The 19,123-nt window shown below is 38.9% G+C and overlaps 7 protein-coding genes across 7 annotated transcripts; 3 read left to right on the top strand and 4 right to left on the bottom strand.

The window, feature by feature from the left end:
- Positions 1–699: 699 nt before the first annotated feature.
- Positions 700–2,729, bottom strand: CBG12093 (the record flags this gene model as incomplete). Its single annotated transcript, XM_045237747.1, has 5 exons — positions 700–1,815; positions 1,864–2,025; positions 2,075–2,272; positions 2,359–2,499; positions 2,547–2,729. 5 exons carry the CDS (start codon positions 2,727–2,729, stop codon positions 700–702), a joined length of 1,800 nt encoding a protein of 599 aa, XP_045094753.1.
- Positions 2,730–3,212: 483 nt separating this feature from the next.
- Positions 3,213–7,717, bottom strand: CBG12092 (the record flags this gene model as incomplete). Its single annotated transcript, XM_002646328.2, has 9 exons — positions 3,213–3,689; positions 3,739–3,875; positions 3,920–4,170; positions 4,220–4,801; positions 4,855–5,558; positions 5,605–5,690; positions 5,734–5,816; positions 7,553–7,645; positions 7,689–7,717. The coding sequence occupies 9 exons, from the start codon at positions 7,715–7,717 to the stop codon at positions 3,213–3,215; spliced, it is 2,442 nt and encodes an 813-aa protein (XP_002646374.2).
- Positions 7,718–8,148: 431 nt separating this feature from the next.
- Positions 8,149–10,490, top strand: CBG12091 (the record flags this gene model as incomplete). The annotated part of the gene is made up of 5 exons (XM_002646327.1): positions 8,149–8,273; positions 9,820–9,923; positions 10,006–10,133; positions 10,179–10,268; positions 10,317–10,490. The coding sequence occupies 5 exons, from the start codon at positions 8,149–8,151 to the stop codon at positions 10,488–10,490; spliced, it is 621 nt and encodes a 206-aa protein (XP_002646373.1).
- A 239-nt stretch (positions 10,491–10,729) lies between these two features.
- Positions 10,730–12,444, bottom strand: Cbr-rpn-8 (the record flags this gene model as incomplete). Its single annotated transcript, XM_045237730.1, has 6 exons — positions 10,730–10,900; positions 11,022–11,420; positions 11,480–11,608; positions 11,865–11,921; positions 11,996–12,081; positions 12,138–12,444. The coding sequence occupies 6 exons, from the start codon at positions 12,442–12,444 to the stop codon at positions 10,730–10,732; spliced, it is 1,149 nt and encodes a 382-aa protein (XP_045094752.1).
- Positions 12,445–13,023: 579 nt separating this feature from the next.
- On the top strand, positions 13,024–13,709 carry Cbr-mrps-6 (the record flags this gene model as incomplete). Its single annotated transcript, XM_002646325.1, has 4 exons — positions 13,024–13,068; positions 13,173–13,318; positions 13,363–13,441; positions 13,491–13,709. 4 exons carry the CDS (start codon positions 13,024–13,026, stop codon positions 13,707–13,709), a joined length of 489 nt encoding a protein of 162 aa, XP_002646371.1.
- A 326-nt stretch (positions 13,710–14,035) lies between these two features.
- On the top strand, positions 14,036–14,967 carry CBG12088 (the record flags this gene model as incomplete). The annotated part of the gene is made up of 3 exons (XM_002646324.1): positions 14,036–14,347; positions 14,400–14,665; positions 14,865–14,967. The coding sequence occupies 3 exons, from the start codon at positions 14,036–14,038 to the stop codon at positions 14,965–14,967; spliced, it is 681 nt and encodes a 226-aa protein (XP_002646370.1).
- A 466-nt stretch (positions 14,968–15,433) lies between these two features.
- On the bottom strand, positions 15,434–18,483 carry CBG12087 (the record flags this gene model as incomplete). The annotated part of the gene is made up of 7 exons (XM_045237722.1): positions 15,434–15,571; positions 15,621–15,728; positions 15,773–15,888; positions 15,932–16,055; positions 16,563–16,685; positions 17,136–17,323; positions 18,474–18,483. The coding sequence occupies 7 exons, from the start codon at positions 18,481–18,483 to the stop codon at positions 15,434–15,436; spliced, it is 807 nt and encodes a 268-aa protein (XP_045094751.1).
- Positions 18,484–19,123: the final 640 nt, after the last annotated feature.

Below are 19,123 nucleotides of genomic sequence, written 5' to 3'. Positions count from 1 at the left end.
GGTACGTGTGCGAAAAAAGGACTGTTCTGAATTGAATCAGTTCGATTTTAGGTCTGTTCGAATTCGTCGTACCCCCAAGATTTCCCTGAAAAGGCTCTTTTCAAAAGAGATTTTTAGATATCTATCTCAATATTATCAATAATGGGGTTATGAATTTAAATACAGAAAATCCTTTTTTTCTTCCATGAAATGCGTTCTTTCGCATGCATAAAAATTCATTTTTGGCATACATAATAAATTTGATAGCGAAGAATTGTGTCACGCCCTGTTATTTTCATTCATCATGAAGACTGGCAATACAATCTTAAACTTAATTAAAGGATTTATTCGAATGTTTCCGATATAAATACATTGAAACTTCATAGTTCATCATTATTGTCGAATTAAAAAAAGTGGGACCTGGAAAAATTCGCGGGCGTCTTCCCGGTCAATTTTTGAGGCCTTGCCTCAAAATCACTACAGTAGTAAACGAAACTTATTTATGGGATTTTCTGGACAAAATGTAGATTTCTTGGTATGAAAATGATTGCTAGCATCTCTAGAATCTGTTTTTCACCGAAAAACCGAACTTAATTGCGAAAGTAGCTCGAACGAGGCGAAAGTCTGAAATATTACTTTTTGTCGCACTTTTTCGTAGATCAAAAAAGAGCTGCGCCTTTCAAATTCTCAGGTCCCACTTTTATAATTCGACAATAATTTTCAGTCTCGTCGTTTTGAAACGCGGCTCATCGTTGAATCCTCATAATAAGCAGGAATATCGGTCATTCTGACAACTCCAACACCTCCACCTAGTCGCCTGTAAGCCATCTGAGAGTGCATTTTCCATCGATTCGTTTCTTTATCAAAAACTTCAACTGATTTCAAATAGGTTTGTCCATCGAATCCACCAACTGCATAAAGTTTATCTCCGACAACTGCCACACCAACACCACTTCTCCTATTGCTCATAGCAACAACCGGTTGCCATTCATCTCTTTCTGCATTATATTTTTCCACGGTGTTTAATTCCGTCGACGCATCTCTTCCACCAACTGCATACATATATCCATCGTAAACTGCAGTACCAAGATGTTTCCTCTTCGTGAGCATCGGTCGGACTTCTTCCCAGCTGTCAACACGAGGATCATATCTTTCAACCGTGTTCAAAGGAGATGGTCCATTAGATCCGCCGACAGCATAAAGACACCCATTGAGCACTGATACAGAGACGCCCAATCTTCGAGTTCCCATACTCGCAACTTTCGTCCATTCATTTTTCCTAGGGTCATATTTCTCTACTACATCAAGGCAACTTTCTCCATCCTGGCCACCAACAGCATACAGTGATCCATTGAAAGCAGCAACTCCGACACTTGTTCTACAAGTAGCTGTTGGAGCAACGTCGCTACTCCACTGATTGGTCATGGGATCGTATCGCTCGATGCTGTTCAAATAGGACTGTCCATCATGTCCTCCAACAGCATAAAGAAGATTTTCAAGCACAGCGACACCAACTCCACATCTTCGTTTTCCCATTGGAGCCACACATTTCCAGAAAGTTCCACCTTTAATTGGATCCATTCGTTCAATCGAGGCAATCGCATCACCACTACACCATCCACCAACGGCGTACAGCATTTCGGCCACCTGCAGAGGCTGTCTAGGTTTTGTGCGGGGACCTTGCATATTAGGCCGTTCGACCGGTAGTAGGAGATAGTTTTTGGCTTCATCAACTAAATCTCGGCTAGCTGGATCTGACTTGACCAGAATTTCCTCGCTGACAACGCTAACCAGGAACTTGGGAGTGCAGAGTGGTAGTCGGACATGAGAAAGAAGCTATAACAGATTTAATAAAATAAAATAAGCTCATTTTCATATACTTACCATGGACAGATGTGCTTTCCTTGCAGAAATATCATGCCTAATCCATTTGATCAATGCAGAAAAAACGAGCTCCTCGGACGCCGCATTCAGCCTGTCACTTTTGATGATTGTTGTTAGACTTTCCACTGATAGAAGAAGGAATTCTTCTTTGCCAATGACGCTCTGTGTAATTGAATAAATAGTACAGTTATTACGGAAAGTATTTTCTTACTGAAAAATTTTTAAGAGCAAATTCGTCCGCCGAACTCAAGAGTTCTTTACATGAATGAGTGTCAGCAAACGCGCGTATTCCGAGACAATTCGACGGATCCAACTGCTTTTTCAGGTATTCACAACAAGCAGTTTGTACTTCATGTAGTTGCAAAAGACATGCTGCAGGCAGAATGTCTTGCACGTTAGAATCATCTATCTGAATTACTCCAGAATAGCAGAAATCTAGCAGTACTTCGAGAGTAGTAGCCTCCATGTTTTCGATGCTGATCTCTTCTAAATTACTATAGAACTTGGACGAAAACTCTTGGAAGCAAACTGACTCGAGTAGCATTCTGACATTTTTGATGTAAACATCGACATAAAATACGGAGAACACGCCGAGAGAACAACACGATGAGCATTCAACCGCTTCCAGTCGCAGATCTGAAATTAGAAGTTGTTATAGTTCAATGCCAGAAAATCTGTCGAACCAATGTCACATCACAGAGAATGTCTTGATTTCTCAGATTCCCTAGCTGTTGTAGAATAGAATAACCAAAGTGAACATTCTTATATTTATTCTGAGATTTCCTAACATCGAACATATCCGCTGGTTCTTGAGAAGTGGAAGGGCGGTTTGTATCATCAGCACAATCTGGTCGCTTGTCCTTCATGCTGAAACTAGATTCAGTAAACATAGAACCCCCAGTACTCTGCGTCGGCACATTCTTGTTATGAAGTAGACATCATGAGACTGAATCAAACTCATTCACAGGAACTGTTTTTGCAAATTGAAATCGAACAAGTTTATTGAAGGAAAATTTGTGAAAAACTAAGATGTGTATTTTACAAAGAAGGTGAAGCAGTAACACTATCTTATACGCATCTATATCTTGTCACCGGATGTCGTAAGATTATACCCTGTCTGATTAGAGAAAAAAGGAACGGAAGAAGAGAGCACAGCAAGCTGTAGACGGAGAACGCATATGGCGACATTGGATGTCTTTTGTAAACCTGTACAGAAAGTTAATCCGTCTCCGGGTAAGAAAAAGGACAATTTGATTGTAATATGGCGAGAGGAAACATAAATAATCACCCGTATGCGTTATCTTCTAAATACACGATCTTACAGAAAAAAGTCAATGGTGCTAAGAATTCTAGTCTTGATTGGAAATTGGTGTGTCTTCTTTCTCCGTTTCTGATAAACTCTCACTGTCTTCCACACTCAAATTATCATCTGCTCTCGGTCGCTGCCCTTCGGCCAAAACATCCCGGAGAACTCGTTGATTCTGTACAAATTGTTCTTCTATCCGCACTTGCTGAGCAGCAAACAGATTCGCAAGAGCAGTTTCCAATTCGGTCATTGTTTTTCGACTACTTGACGTTTTCTCCACTTTCAGAGCTGATGAAACAGCAGCAGTTACAGCGAGCTCAGCACGTCGCATTCCTTTCGATATAAACTTCTTGTTTTCAATACCAACTTTTGCTATCCGAGTTCTCAATTCATTGCGCACAATTGACTGAGTCTCCTCGCATCGTTCTTTATTTCTTCTGTGAATGTAGAATACACCAGCGAATAGAAATGATAGAGCCAGAATGTTGAAGGAAATCAGAGCAACAATCAGATGATCAGTCTGAACAATAAGAACATTTTCATCACACAGATTCCGGATAACAGCTTACATTCCAGGTTATCGATCCTAACATCACCGATTTAGCAGTTTGATAAATCTTTTTCATTCTTTCTTCAAATTTTGTAAAGTTTTCCAGCTTGTCACTCACAGATGGAATGATTAACGGTAGTTTGGGGAGCGTTGGACCTGAACATGTTTCATTAGAACTTGTTTCTCAAATGTTTTCTTACTTGGTGGCACATTTGAGCTTATATGACAAGATGACATAAATACATTCCGACTCATTTCGTTCTGAGCGTTCTTATAACGACTGTTTTCCAATTGCTGCAATAGGTAAACCGATTGTCGGAGTTCTCGAAGCTCCCTCTTCACATTGTTAATTTTTGAGCGCATAATTGCTTCAACAGTCTGAGCAGATTTTCTGGAAGCCTTCCGAGTTTCTTTGAGTTCATGCTGGTAGCCACTCATTTGCGAGACATATCTGGAACGACAGGAATTTTGATTATAACTATGATAATTTTTCAACTCACTGTTTACTAAGTTCAGAGAGATACTCCGTACTCAGCGTCAAATTCATTTCCACTGCAGCAATCCGTTTACTCAGTTTCATCAGAACCATTTCTCTTTGACTTGTGGATCCACCAGCGGGTAAAATTGACTCCGATTTTGTCTTAGGAGGGGCAGGTGTCGTTTGTTCCTGAGCCTGCTGTGGGATATCTGGTTGAGCCGTTGGTTTCGTTTCATCCGAAGTTGATATTTTCTCTTCAGTTTTTACAATTTCATCCACCTTTGGTACAGGAGTTTCTACTGGACCATTTGGAACAGTAGGAGTCGAAGTGCTCTCTGTAGCAGTGTCTTCTGCCCGTAATCGCTGTATGGTTGCCAAATTTCTCCTCCTAGATTGTTCGAAAATGGTGTGCCTACTTCTCTCTGCCCATAAACCGATTTCCACTTTCAAATTTCGATTTTCGGTGACTGGTGGTTTTACTGTTACTGGTTTCGGTGTGAGAGTAGGCTTGAATGGTTTCGATTGTCTGGTAAGCAGATGGCAATGCAAATACGAAACTTTTTCTGCCGAACACTGTGAGCACATGGATCGGATTTCGAGGAAGCTGAAAATGATTGTCAATGAATGCAGTATTCAGAAAACAGGTTCGAAATTTACCTGAATCTTTTCAACTTATTGGTATAATTTGATCCTCGTGGTGGAACTGGCAATTGAGTCTGAACCTTTTGCTCTGAAGGTGGAGGAGTCGTAACTGGTTCTTCATTCTTTTCATCAATAACATTTAGAAGGTGTGCAGCTGCTTCTTCTTTGTCATATTCGTCAGACAATGTACTTCCCATTACATTTACAACGGAAACAATACAGTAATGTTCTTTCCCGTAGTGATCTTCAAGATTGATCCTGACGTATTTGGCATAGATATTGGTATTTGGTACTTCGAATGTTTGTAAATGCTTATGATGATCTTGTAGATGAAAAGATCCTAGAGAAACCCAACTAGCTAGAGGTGGATATCTCTCAGAAATGAATACTTGTATTGTTTTCGGTCTCGAGGCAAACAATTCGAAGTTGCCAATCGCCAACTTTTTGATTTGAATTGCTTCGCATAATTCCACAACAATAAACTTTTCTTTGGAGGATTGACATGGGTTTCTCATATAATCATCAACATCTTTCTCGTTTAGAACGGCTTTCGCATTCTCCGCTTCTGGATTAGCAGCTATGATTTTTGCCCCACACTCTCGACTCGCAAAATTTCTAGGTGGTCGAGAAATCGGAGGAAGGGAAATGACGACTTCATCATGTCTTGCTGTTGCTCCGGATGGTGGCTCCATCACCTTTTGATGATGTACATTTTGGTTCTGAACAAAAGCATCTATCAAACTGAATAATCGAAAAAAAACTGACTGCTACAGCATCTCTTCTTTTCTTCGTCCATTCATCGAAGCTTTCAATACTTTTTTCTGGTAAGGGTTCTTTTTCTGACGCATTCACTGAAATTTTAGTTGGCTATAGTGGCAAGCTTCTTCAGATTACCTGATGTCTTTGAAATTTTTTTTGAAACATTGTATGGGGTTGCTGACCTGGAACATGCATCCAACGACAACGTGCATATCAATCTGGAAAATTTATAGTTGAATTCTAATCTAGAAAAATGCAGCACAATGTGTTTATAGATGATCCAGATTTCCCACACAATAAACAGCCTTTTGATAAGTATTAGGTTGTTCGGAAAGACCTTCCATTTTTGATCTGTTGTTTTCGAACTTTGTTTTTTTGAACGGGGTAAAAGCGAGGAAGCTGTCGTTTTATCAGTATGTTGGTGGGGTCTAATAGTGTCTGCACCCCAACGGAGATCATTCCCCCCTTTTCGTGTAATGAGATATGCTCACCGTTTTCGGCTCTATTAATTTCCATTTTTGGACTATATTTTAATTGTATTTATATCTGATCTTAAATTAGCTGAAATCGATCGCCAACTAGTAGCGGTTAACAACGCAAATGCACCCATTCGAACTACCATCACAGCCTGGATTCAGTAATTTGAAAAACGGGAATTCTTATTTGACGAAAATCCCCCTTCAAAAAGGCAAATGGGCTTAGGTTTCGATGCATTAAAAATCGGGCAAGAAATGGACCCTCCTAAAACTGTGTGTGATATATGAAGTACATCAGTGGCAAACCTTTCGTTAAAAACCGTAGATTGAAAACTCTCGGCAAAGTCAAAAAAGTGGGAAGAATCTGACCCCATCTTTTGGCTCAACGCAACTTTTCTCCCCATGTGGGCACCTGTTTGAATCTTCTCATCCTGCGTTGCACACATGAATGTTGGAATTAAACCATTGCTAGTGGTGATAAATGGGTAATGTGTGATTACAATAAGCGACAAGCCAAATGGGTTGACAAAGGCGCTCAACCACCAGACGTCTCGAAACTTGAAATTCGTGTTAAAAATGGGATGTTGTCGGTATGGTGGTCCACCAAAGAATGGAGTATTAGGAGCTCAGGTGACATAACTCAGACTTTATGTGGATCTCGATTGGAGAGGAACGCAAAGGTTTATTTTGAAAACTAAAATTCGCAACCTCGTGCGGGAAGGAAGACCCAGGCCGATCTCGGTGGATATGTCTAGACGATTCTGCCTTATTCACTGTATAGCTCTAACCTTCTACTTTCTGATTATTACCCATCCAGCCACTTCTAACGTCATCTTGATTGACGAAAATTTACTTCAAAACAACGTATCAAAAATGGGTTGACTTGATTTTGAACTCGCTCTGACCGGAGTTCTGGAAGGAAGGCATCCACAGTTTAGTGGGGCATCGGCAGATAGTCATTGATAACGATGGTCATTACATTCAATTTATCCGACATCGTTTTGACCTATTTTACTTTGAATGTATCTGACGCTAAAAATGGAAAGGACTTTGCGAACAACCAAATATTATAGACCAGCAAGCTGGTGCGCCTTCGGCGCGATTCAATCTATTTTTTCAAATGTTCGTCGCTTCGTTTCTCACTTTTTCTAAATAAAAGGGTCACGTAAATATATATGTATTTTTCAATTTTTTCAAAAGTCCACAGACGGACACGAGGACGGACAGACGCCTCTAGCGTTTTATTAATAAGGAAGATTTTTCCAGTTATTTGAAAACTGTAGCCACATCTAATTGCAGTATTTTTGATCGGTTCTGTAGTTTTTGACACCATCGGATTTTCAAATCGAGCATAAATCCACTTAAGGTTTTCAGGAAGGATTCTCAAAACAAACGATAAGAAGCTATAATTTCCTTGTTGCCATATCAGCTTTGATATTCCTCGATTCAACGTTTTATATTATTAAAACAAAACTCACCCATCTTCTCCTTCTGTGAGCAAGATCTCTTTCCAGTTTTTCACAAGTGACACTTCTCGGTTAGCATTTATGTTGGGTAGTGCCAATAGTACACTGGAATTCAATACTTTTTACAATTACTCATATAAAGACTTACGCAAATATCAAAAATTGCAGGAGCTTCATCACCGGGTCCACCTTTCCTGCTCACCCATGCGTGGTCCTTTCTTTCAGCTGAAACGTATCTTATTGCTGGAACAAACTAAGTATTTATAAATGAGAAGAAAATACCGGAATTGAAAAGAAATCTAACCAAAACCACATGATTTTACACACCCGTTTATAGAATAGAGAGTCTCGTGGTGAAGTCAAAAGCGGTCAGCAAACCAACTAGAAAGCGACAAGGCACCGCAATGGCTGCTGCCGGCCGAGTGCGCCTTTGTGCGTCAAGCCGAAAGCGTTGACGTCAACGGTGTAGCCGCGTAGTAGACGCGCTTATGGTGCAAGTCAACGTTGATTAAAGTTCTAATAATTTGTGCTGTATTGTGTCCGTGCTCTTTGTAATTCACCCTTGCCTAATTTTTAGATAAAGATATAAAGGTTTTACAGGTAACAAAATGTTTAAATGGGTCATACTTCTCAGTTTATCACTTCTGTCATCTTTATCATTTGCATCTGCTGATGAGGACTTTGTGACCTGTTTCAGCGTTCTTAAATTTATAAATGTCAATGATGGGTCAAGGTAAGAATGAGCCGATAACAATAAGAGCTGCAAAAAAAACGAATGCTAAAATCAGTTGACAGTATCTTGTAATATCGTGTCGGGACGGACTATTTCTTTTTTGAAAAATCTCTGGTAATCGGTTTCCAACCAGATTCGGGAAAATTCCGGAGCAGAAATGGCTAGATCTGGTTAGAAAATTGTCCGAATCAGGTTGGGAAATTAGCTTTCTCGGTCGGATCTGGTCAGAAAATCACCAGATCTGGTCAGAAAATTGCCAGATCTGGTCGGAAAATAAAAACATTCCGAAAGTGGTTGGAAAATGTGCGTTCCCGAATCTGGTTGGAAAATCTCATCCTGATCGCCAGTTGTTGTATCCTGTGGTCCAGGCATTATAGGAGACACAGGAAGGGTTAAGAGTGGTTAGAATAAAAGTCTTTATTCAAGGACAATACAGAAACTGATCTTGAGAACCTAGGAGTTCTCAAGAGACAAGAAATCCACGTGTAATATGTGGAGGAAATAGAACGGTTAGTGAACCAGGGTAGTTCACGTCACCAAATAATAATACATTCAACTTATAAGAATAGACGTAGAATGTAACACATTCCGAATCTGGTTGGAAAATGCGCGTTCCCGAATCTGGTTGGAAAATTGCCCGAAACTTTTTAGAAACCGATTTCCAGAGAATGTTCCTTTAAAATCCTACCATAAAGGTGGTGTGCTGTGAAAAATTTTACTGCTTTATTTTGTGCAGAAATCCAAGTAGATCCCCATAAAAGTAAAAAAAAATTCCTTCATCGAGAAAAACGGCATCGAAAAGTCAAAGTGAGAACCGGTGGCCTAGTGGCCAGGTGTGAGTCTTCTAGGCCAACTGCCGGTAAAAGCGCTCGAAATTCGAATTTTTATTGATTCAGTGTTTTCTCAGATGTCTTTTAAAGATTTCAAAATGTTTTTGTTAATTTCCTCCCAGGTCTATGAAAAACCTGAGAAAACACTGAACGTCAATAAAAATTCGAATTTCGCGCGCTTTTACCGAAAGTTGGCCTAGAAAACTCACATCTGGCCGCTAGGCCACCGATTCACACTTTGACTTTTCGATGCCGTTTTTCTCAATGAAGGAATTTTTTTGAATTTTTTCGTTATTTTTATGGGGATCTAAATGGAATTCTGCACAAAATAAAGCAATAAACTTTTTTCACCGCACACCACCTATAATTCCCTGAATCTTTACGTGATATCTGTTGTTCTGGTACAGAAGAAGAAATCAGAGCTGTGGGCCTCCATTTGGAAAAAACCCTCGGTGGTCGTGGCCCAAGGGACACAAAACGACAACTACCGTAACCTATAAAATATGTTTATTCCCAGAATTTGTCTCAAAATAACGGAAAAAATCGACGAAAAGCAATGAAAACGAGAAAAAAATCCTGAAATGAAAATATCTAGGCTATGGTAGTTTTCCTTGTGGTACCTTGCGCACTTAGAACCATCGTTAGCTCCGATTTTTGTACCGTAAATATTTAGAAAATTTCTCCCACCGGCATGTTGATCAACATTCTGGTTTCAGATTACACTCTCACGACGTTAAATATGGCAGCGGATCTGGTCAGCAGTCAGTGACTGCCGTCAAAAATTCAGACGATATCAATTCTCATTGGCAGATCTTTCCAGGTATGTAAAGTCTACCATTGTAGGCATGTGGAAGAGGACTATCAAAAATGTCCATCTACAACTGAATCTCAATCTAATTTAGCTTTGAACGCGGAATGTGGCCGAGGAGATGTGATCAAATGCGGAGACAAGATACGCCTGAAGCACCTCACCACAGGAACTTTTCTTCACTCCCACCATTTCACCGCGCCACTGTCAAAGCAACACCAGGTTTGTGTGAACGTTCATTTCCCGCTAAGTCCTATGCAATTTTAGGAAGTGTCTGCCTTCGGAAGCGAAGCAGAAAGCGACACTGGAGACGATTGGACGGTCATTTGCAACGGAGATGAGTGGTTGGAATCTGAGGTTTGTAAAATACTCTTCTATCGACTGACGAAAACTAGCTACTTTCAGCAATTCAAACTTCGACATGTGGTGACCGGCTCGTACCTATCATTATCTGGGCAACAGTTCGGACGTCCAATACATGGACAGCGGGAAGTCGTTGGAACCGATTCTATTACAGGAGGAAGCGCGTGGAAAGTTGCTGAAGGAATTTACATTAAGCATCAGCAAAAAGATCTGTGATTAGTTTAGTTATTATTGTATACCTACTATATTTGAATACCATGCCTTTTTTTTGTGATTTCCAAAGCTTTACGGGAATGTTACGAACGTCTTGAATAAACGATTCAGGTTCATTTAAAAATGATAATGACATTTTAAAGAACGCTACATTGATGCACAGACAGAAAAAGACCGAATAAATTAGGTGTATATGATGCGATAATAGGAAGCTGAAGGTCAGACTTCATCGTTATTTCTCTTTACTTCTTCGGAGTGTTTGGAATTGATGGTTTGACATCCTTGTCTTTTTTCTCGTCTTTCTTCTCTTCCTTTTTGCCCTTCTTCTCTTTTTCAGCCTTCTTATCGGATTCACTTATTTCTTGCTCCTTTTCAGCCTTTTGAAGAGCGATCTGGAGCAAAAAACATTGATACTAAGCCATGACAGCAAAATCAGAACTAGGGTTTCCATTTGGTGGGAGATTTACCCGCCCGCACCCGCCCGGGGGGCTCTTTTTTCCACCCGCTCAAATGGAAACCCTAATCAGAACAAACCTTGTTATCGATTAAGTTGTGCAACGCAACAACTGAACGAACCAACGATCCCATATAAACACACATCAACTGATCGTTCGTTTGAACGTTTTGTGAGACCACGTAGTCAGGATGAGTTACATCAGGGAGAAGATTGAGCACTTCTTGCACATAGTAGATAACATGATGATTTACCGGAAGTGTTCCACGAACAATGTCATGAAGATATTTCTCAATTGATTCCAACTGTGATTGAAGCCCTCTCAGTCCCATTAATTGATCAGTGATGCGCTGAGAAAGAGTTCCAGCAGTTTGATCCTTGATATCTCTTAGCAAGTGTTCCACTCCAACTTCTTCTGCTTCCTCTGCTCCAATATCTGATGGTACATGTTCGAAGGTTTTAATTGGCGGAGTTCCATCCTATAAAAAAAGCAGTTTTAAAGAGTAGTTCAATTGGTTTAGTTGAAAAAGAACATTACATCGTGCACTTCTTGAACTTCAATGTACGCTTCAGTTGGTAATCCAATGTTTTTGGGCTCAGCATCGATGATCACCAGAACTGGATTGGGGCAGAATCTTTTCAGTTGTTCATTGATGGCAATATCATTCTGAAAATTCAAGTAAAATTAATCATTAAATTTCTTACGATTGTACATATCATTGGAACTAAACGTTAAAATGGGTATCAGAACGGATATTATCGTTTCATGAATATTCAGAGCCCAGTGATCCGTATGCAGTCATCACAAACCCAGATTTCAGGTGGAGGAATAGAACCAGGAAGTGTTTGCGCGCAGACAAACGCGCTAGCCACTACACCACATCCCTGCGTCTCTCCTCCTCCCTCAAACGTCCCTCACATACCTTGTGGAGTTTCGGCCCAGTGTGATACCATCCGACGATTTTTTCTTTTGCTGCGACCTACAAAGTTTGTATGCATTATTTTTACCGCATTATACTGACTTTATGAATCTTTTTCATGAATTTAAACTTACTTTGTAGAACATGCCGTACATACTCTCCAAGTAATCCATGTCAAGGAACCATGTGTTTTTATCCTTGTCGTCTTCATCGAAAGGAACTGGAAATAACAATTTGTACCAAAATGTTCCCTTGGATAAGATATCTAAAGCATACCAGCGAAACTGTTTCCGATATCCAAAGTCTTATCCTTTTTCATAGAGCCCAAAAGGACTCCGACAACGCGCTTTACACTTTGGGTTTTGCTCACTCGATTGAAATGGTCAACCACACTGAGAAGAACCAGTGGATGAACTGTCACCTTGAACAAAAACAGCTTAAACGTACTTTCAGTAACACCCACCTTGTTTACTGGAAGGTTTGCATGAACATTCCCAAGACAATGATGTGCTCCTGCTTTTTGTTTCAAAACATCCACAGCTTTAACAGTAGCAACACCTCCATCGTTGTTAGTTGGGGCCATTTTACTAAAAATGTATTCTTATTAACATTTTTGAACCTCTGAACCAATAAGTGAACGTTTTCAACAGGCGATACATTTTCGAACAAGGGATATTTTGACAAATGTAAATATAATGGTAAAAAAATATATCAGAAAAGCTTTCGAATGCAATGTCTACAAAATCGCAGTTATGACGTTGATTTGACAGAACCTCACAATTTGATGTTTTCCCGCTGTTGGTTTTGAAAAAGAAATATCATCGTTTAAAGGCGCACACATTTTCCTCTCCCATTCCTCGTAAATCGACAACGTCGTGTCGAGACCCGCTCCGTATTTCCACCCATTTTTCCGTTTTTCATGGCAATTGTTTGCAAAATCCGACGATTTGATTTAGAAACAAGGAGGGAACGGGAATATTTTCGAATCTTTTGGAGTTTCACACCTTTTTTTTCAATACTTTTTGAAGCACACCTTTTTTTTCAATACTTTTTGAAGCACTAACGTCATCTATATTTCGGTATTGATGCAAGTATGAACTAAATTTTTTCAGGGTGCACCATTCTTCTCTGCCTCTGAAACACCAAAAAAATTAAATTTGAAATGCCGTTTTATGAAGTTAGCATGATCACTCGATCACTGTCGAAGGTATTTACATGATTCGACTTGGTACTGTCACAGTATTTTTCGATTGTTCAGTGGCAATTGAAGATGTCGGATAAATGTTGGGTTTTTGAAGGGTAAATTTTCAGCCGGATCTAGTGAAAGCACTAACTCGTGCAGGGAATACTCTTCTGGATCACGGGGCAGTTATCGAGAAAGTTGAGTCTTTGGGACACCGAGATCTTCCCTACAAACGACTTGCCAAACAAACCAATGAGCCAGTTTACGCTTCAAAGTATTTCATCAAAATATGACTGAAAAATAAATCCCTCTTTTCAGTTTCTTCCTGTTCAAAGCACATATGTCACGAGAAGCAAGACAGAAAACAAAGTCAATTTTAACTCATGACTTAGATACTGTAAGTCGTTTAGTTTTTGAAAATATAGTTTTCAATAGCGCGTTTGAAGGTTCAAGTGGACTTGATTCAAGTTGATACTATGCCATCACCTAAAGTCGAGTGTAACCTTGAAGAAATCTTGAAATCACCAGCTGACAGACAAGCAGTCCGCGATCTACGTGAAAATCAGAAAATGGGTCATTTCACTCGACAGATGATTTATAAACGAACGGAAAAGGAATGGAAGAGTATTCCAAAAAGTTATCTGATCGCTCCACCAAGGCCATAGACTGTTTTCAATGCGATATTACGGGTCGAAGATCACCAACAGTGTACTTGTGGTCACGCTTTCCGATAATTTAATCAGTCGAGTCTACATTTTCGTACTTTGTCTGATCAGTTTTTTTGACTGTCTAGAGTTTTTTACATTAGTATTTAGTGATATATATTTTTCTGTTGAACCTTATTTTTATAAATTTCGATTTCATGAATTCCTCCTTGTTTACTCTTCTCAATTGTTTTCTAATTGGTCATTGCACCATGTGATATCTTTCATCTTCAGAAACATGTTTTTGTCTTAATTTATACAGAAAGTTTATTTTGTTAATCATCAGAATGACTGCTGCTACTGCCAACGGTAACCATGCCATCGAGGATCCAGTTGTTGTGAAGACGCAAGCTGTATCTCCTCCAGTCGATGAGTCTACTCTTTTCGAAGAGCTTTATCAAATGAAGTGTTTTCGCACTGGAGAGTTCTATCTAAAGTCGGGACAAATGACCCCTATCTACATCGACTTGCGCCGTATTATGAGCTCACCACGTGTTCTTCGAATGGCTGCCCAAGCTATGTGTGATAAAGTTGTTGCAAAAAATATCAAGTTCGATTATATCGTCGGAGTTCCATACGCTGCTCTTCCCCTAGCGACGGTAATTAATTCTAGCCGTACCTTTTCTTAATCTGAATTTTCGTATTTTACAGCTCGTTTCTGATATTCTCAATGTACCTATGCTAATGAAAAGAAAAGAAGCTAAGGCTTACGGAACGAAACAACTCATTGAGGGAGTTTATCAACCAGGTGGCACTGTACTCCTTGTTGAAGACGTTGTAACATCTGGAGAATCCATTCGTGAGACCGCGGAAGCTATTCGAAAAGAAAATCTGAAAGTCATGGACGCTATCGCTGTTTTGGATAGACAGCAGGGTGCGACTGCTAATCTGGCAGAGGACGATTTGAATTTCCTCAGGTGAGTGTTAGCTCTCTACCAGTTCGAAAAAGTTGTGAAACAAAACGAGAAGACAATTTTTGATATTTTATTTGCTCGATTTCAAGTCAACGCAGAAATCCTGCAAACCGCATATAATTTCCCCTCTTAAAAAAGTTTCAGCTCAAATCTTAAAGTTGAAAATATTCAAAATAAATATAAATAAAAAAATTCGTTTCAGTTTTTTGACGATGGAAGGAATTCTTGACGGCCTCATCACAAAAAATGAGATGACTGAAGACCGGAAGCAACAAATCATCGAGCATCTTGCCAAACCATTCTAATCGCCCTGTTGCCCCCAATTTGTTCTGTTTTGATTGCATTTTAGTCTTGTTTTTTTCAAGTTTCAATAAAATATCTTGTTAATCAGTGCACACGACACATCGTTCGGAAATCAATAAACAATTCTGTGTTGATTCCTTCTTCCCATTGTTTTTCGTGTAGCAAGTTTTGTGTGAAATTTTTAGAGCATTCTATCATTTCCGTGTTTTCATCCGTTTCATTGATCAGTTCTAATTTGTGATAGTCTGATTATGGTTGTCCCAGTCATCCCCGTTCCCAACATTTTTTTAAAGCATAATTACAAATAAAATTATTTTATTGTTAATGGCTTTGGCAACTAAAAAAAACTGAAAAATTCTCAAAAAAATGAAGAATTCTTTCGAAAATGGAAAATAGATTAACCAATGCCGGTATAATACGTTTGAACAGATGGAATGTACTACAAACCTCCCAAATTTCAAAAAAGAGTTAAACATAGTTGTTGCGTCTTTGCTGTTGAATAACGACTGGATTTGATCCGCCCGTTGCACGCTCATTGTTTTTCCATGAGAGGAACTTGAGATAACAGTCGAATCCATATGCACACATTGCACCAAACGCGAAAAACTGAAGATTTAAGACATTGAACTCATTATGCTGATTAAAAAAAACTTACCGCAGCAATAGCCCAGGCGAACGTTCCCCGGAATTGAGAAGAGGCAACAGCAAGAACACAAGCAGCAATGAAGAAGAACACAGTCCAGGCAAAGCAGTAAACCATTTCCTAAAGATCAGATTTGTTTTATAATTCTGGACCGATTAACTAACACAAACAATCCAGTTAATCGATGGCAAGGTGTCTACGACTCGGAAAAGATAGAGAGTCAGAAGAGATGTCGTCACGAAGATTCCAACAGATGAGACAAAAGTGGCCCATCCAACTCCTGAAAAATATATTATATTGATCAGTGTCCATAAAAAAGAAACCTGTATAGTAAGCAGGACCCATCATCACAAACAGGAAGGTAAGAAGACACAAAACGATGCACACGACTTTCATGATTCCACCCAATGTTCGGATGTATTCACAATCCAATCGTGGGAATTCGATCTGGAATGAAAATGATTTTTGACTGAAACAAATCAGTGAATAGAAGTTAGGTTTAAACCTTCCATTGTTATTAATATTATTATTTTAGTTGGAAGATAATTTTCTAGGAAGTTAGCATTTTGAAATACTAGTAAACGAGGCCCTGGCGGGCCTTCCCGAGCCCTGTCATCGTGTCTTTTAGAATCAATTTTTCAGATCAACCGAATTGAATGTGATAGAACTTGACGAGCACTACAAAATGGCACTATTCGGGAAACTGGATCTTGTCTATAAACAAAGTTACAGATGAAACGGACCGGAAAAAAGGCGGGGCGCGGCCCGGCCCGGATCAGCAACTTCATGGATTATAACTTAAGTTTGTTGATAGACAAGATAGAGTTTCACAAATAGTACCATTTTTTAGTACTTATCCAGTTCTATCTTACCTGATTCAGTTCTAGATCTAAATCAGGGCTCGGTTCATAACAACGGATTTTGTGATTTGAAAAATATTAATTCCTAACTTACTCTAACTGCTGGTCCATCGTTCGAAATATATTCCGTCGTTTCCACAACTGTAGTAGTTGTCTGATATCTTGGAGAATCGTACATTTCCAGCTTTTCCCTGTTTTTCTTTGAGGGTTCTTCGTCCTGAAACAATATACGAATGAGTCATCACAACACAGCCCTTGTTTCTATGAATTCAGTATTTCAACATGAGAACATCAATAGCTTTTGGAAAAGACAACAAAAACAACAACATCCGAAAAAATCAAACAATCTTTGAAGCGAAAAGAGGAAAGAAAAGATATCCGCCCCCGTGATTGCCTCTGTGCTCTTTTACACCCGAAGGAGAAGGAAAAAAAGAGATAGAGGTGATCAGCTAGGAGAGAATGGAAAGATGAAAAAGAAGAAGCGATTGAAAGACAGATGTTGAAATTACGAAGAGGACCTGGAGGAAAGAAAAGAGGTAGAGAGAAAGCATCCGGGTGAAAAAAAAACAACCACTGCATAGTTAACCAGAGATAACAGATTCAGAGAATGATCCGAAAACCGAGTAAACAGAAAATCTCCAAACGATATTAGTTAGTTCAAACTCACTTGAAGAATATTTGTTGGATCCAATGTAATTATATCCGATTTTTGAATCGGCGGAGGCAACGGAGGTGGACTTGGAGCTTCGATTGATGGCTCGTCATTCTCTGAAGCTTCTGGATTCAAAGTTACAGTATGGGAAGATTGTATACTGTCCGCAACTGGGTCAAGTGTTATTATCGATACACTGTCACCTGAAAGAACTTTTTTTGTGAAAATGTTGTATTGAAGTTTTCCTAAAGTTTCTAAATTCTTCTTGTATTATAGCAGAATTTTAAGTTTGAGATCTAACAAGAAAACACTGATATGGATTATTTTGTTAACAAAATATCATAGGTCGAAGGAGTCATTTAGAAATGGAATGAATTATCCAACCGACTGCTTCCCGGATAGGGGGAGCGAGAAGGTTTAAAAAACCAAAAACGAGGTTGCTAGGTTTTCAATGGGCAAATAAGAATTTGCTACATCGGTACTTGATATTTCTGTTTCGGGGTTCAAAGTTCCCAATCCGAGGGTACAAAGTTCAAGAGTGCTATAATTCTGAGGAGCTACGGTTAAGAAAAACATTTGCAACATTTTGGATACCAAAATATAATTCTAGTGTTAAAAAATACAGTAATCTTTTTCACTCACTAGTATAAGAGATATCCGGATTCCGGATCCCGTATTCCGGATCCCGGATCCCGGATTCCGTATTCCGGAAATTTTTCATTTCTGCCGATTTCGGAATCCGGATTCCAAGAAAATTATTTTATTCCCGATTTCAAGCATATTTGTTAAATTGCAAGAATTCTCTGTCTTTTTTGAACTTCCGCATTAAAAATGGAAAAATATAGCCCGATATGTGTTTTTAGAACTTTTCTGTCCATTAGGAGAACTCAAAATTCCGGATTCCGTATTCCGTATTCCGGATTCCAAAAAAAATGTTCATTTGTCCGGATTCCGTTACAGTAATAAAAAAAACAGAAAATGAGAGGGACTAGTAATCGAAAATGAAAAAGATTACTGTAGGGGAGAACAATCAAAAATGATTAATGTACTCTTTTTACCCCAGAATTAAATTTTTGTATCCAAAAAAGTTCAATTTTTCAGTGGAAGTTTGAACACATCCGCTATTTTTTTTTCTTAAAATGTGGTTTTTTGTATTGGAACTTCGATTTAATTATTTAATTGATTTCTGTGACCCAAAAAGTTACTGTAGGTTTTCGTAAAAGTTGAAAAAATCCACACATGGTTACTAACAGAATGGTATCCTTTATATTGTTTTCAATGAGATCCTTTCCTGGCTTTTTAAATCAATTATTCATTCAAATGATTGAGTATGAAAAGTGACCAAAAACTTACCATTGGTCATGCTGAAGTTGACAAAGACAGACACAAACAAATGCGTCGAAACACACAAATTTCTGCTCCTCTTTCCCTTCTGAGACAGTCTTTTGTCCGAAATTTCTTGTTCTGTTTGCTCCTCGACTTCTTCTTTTTATTCTCTCTTGTTTTTATCTTTGTTTCGCTTTTTGACTATTGTTTCGTTACAGATCTACAAAAGTTTTAGGTAGCTTTAAGGTTGCTACCAAGATAAGGAGAACAGTATATTTTCATGAAAGGAAAAAAGATGGAACCGGATTCAACTGGGCACAAGGTGAACAACTCAGAAAAAAAGGAAAATAGAACATATGACTGTTGTATGGCATTTCAGGTGAATATCAATCCAGATTCACTTGAATAGAAAGAGGTGGCAAAAAACGAGGGTATTTGAATGAAGCAATGGGAATCGAAACTGTAGCTAAATCTGGATTATTTATCAAACAATTTCAGAAAGAGGGCAGACGGAAATTCAAATTAAAATGGGATGTTTTCTGAAATGAATAATGAGCATTCACTCTTCCCACCTGATGTGTTCCACCCATTATTTTCTACATGCGTTCTTCTTTTTGTTCTTTTTTGTCGAAATACGATAGGTGCCGACGACCGAAAACGACACAATAGGATTTGAA

The sequence above is a fragment of the Caenorhabditis briggsae genome, assembly GCF_000004555.2.
Source record: "Caenorhabditis briggsae complete genome, chrI, whole genome shotgun sequence".
In the NCBI taxonomy this organism is placed as follows: domain Eukaryota; kingdom Metazoa; phylum Nematoda; class Chromadorea; order Rhabditida; family Rhabditidae; genus Caenorhabditis; species Caenorhabditis briggsae.
The sequence above is the reverse complement of the archived record's forward strand: the minus strand, read 5'-3'. Positions and strand labels throughout refer to the sequence as shown.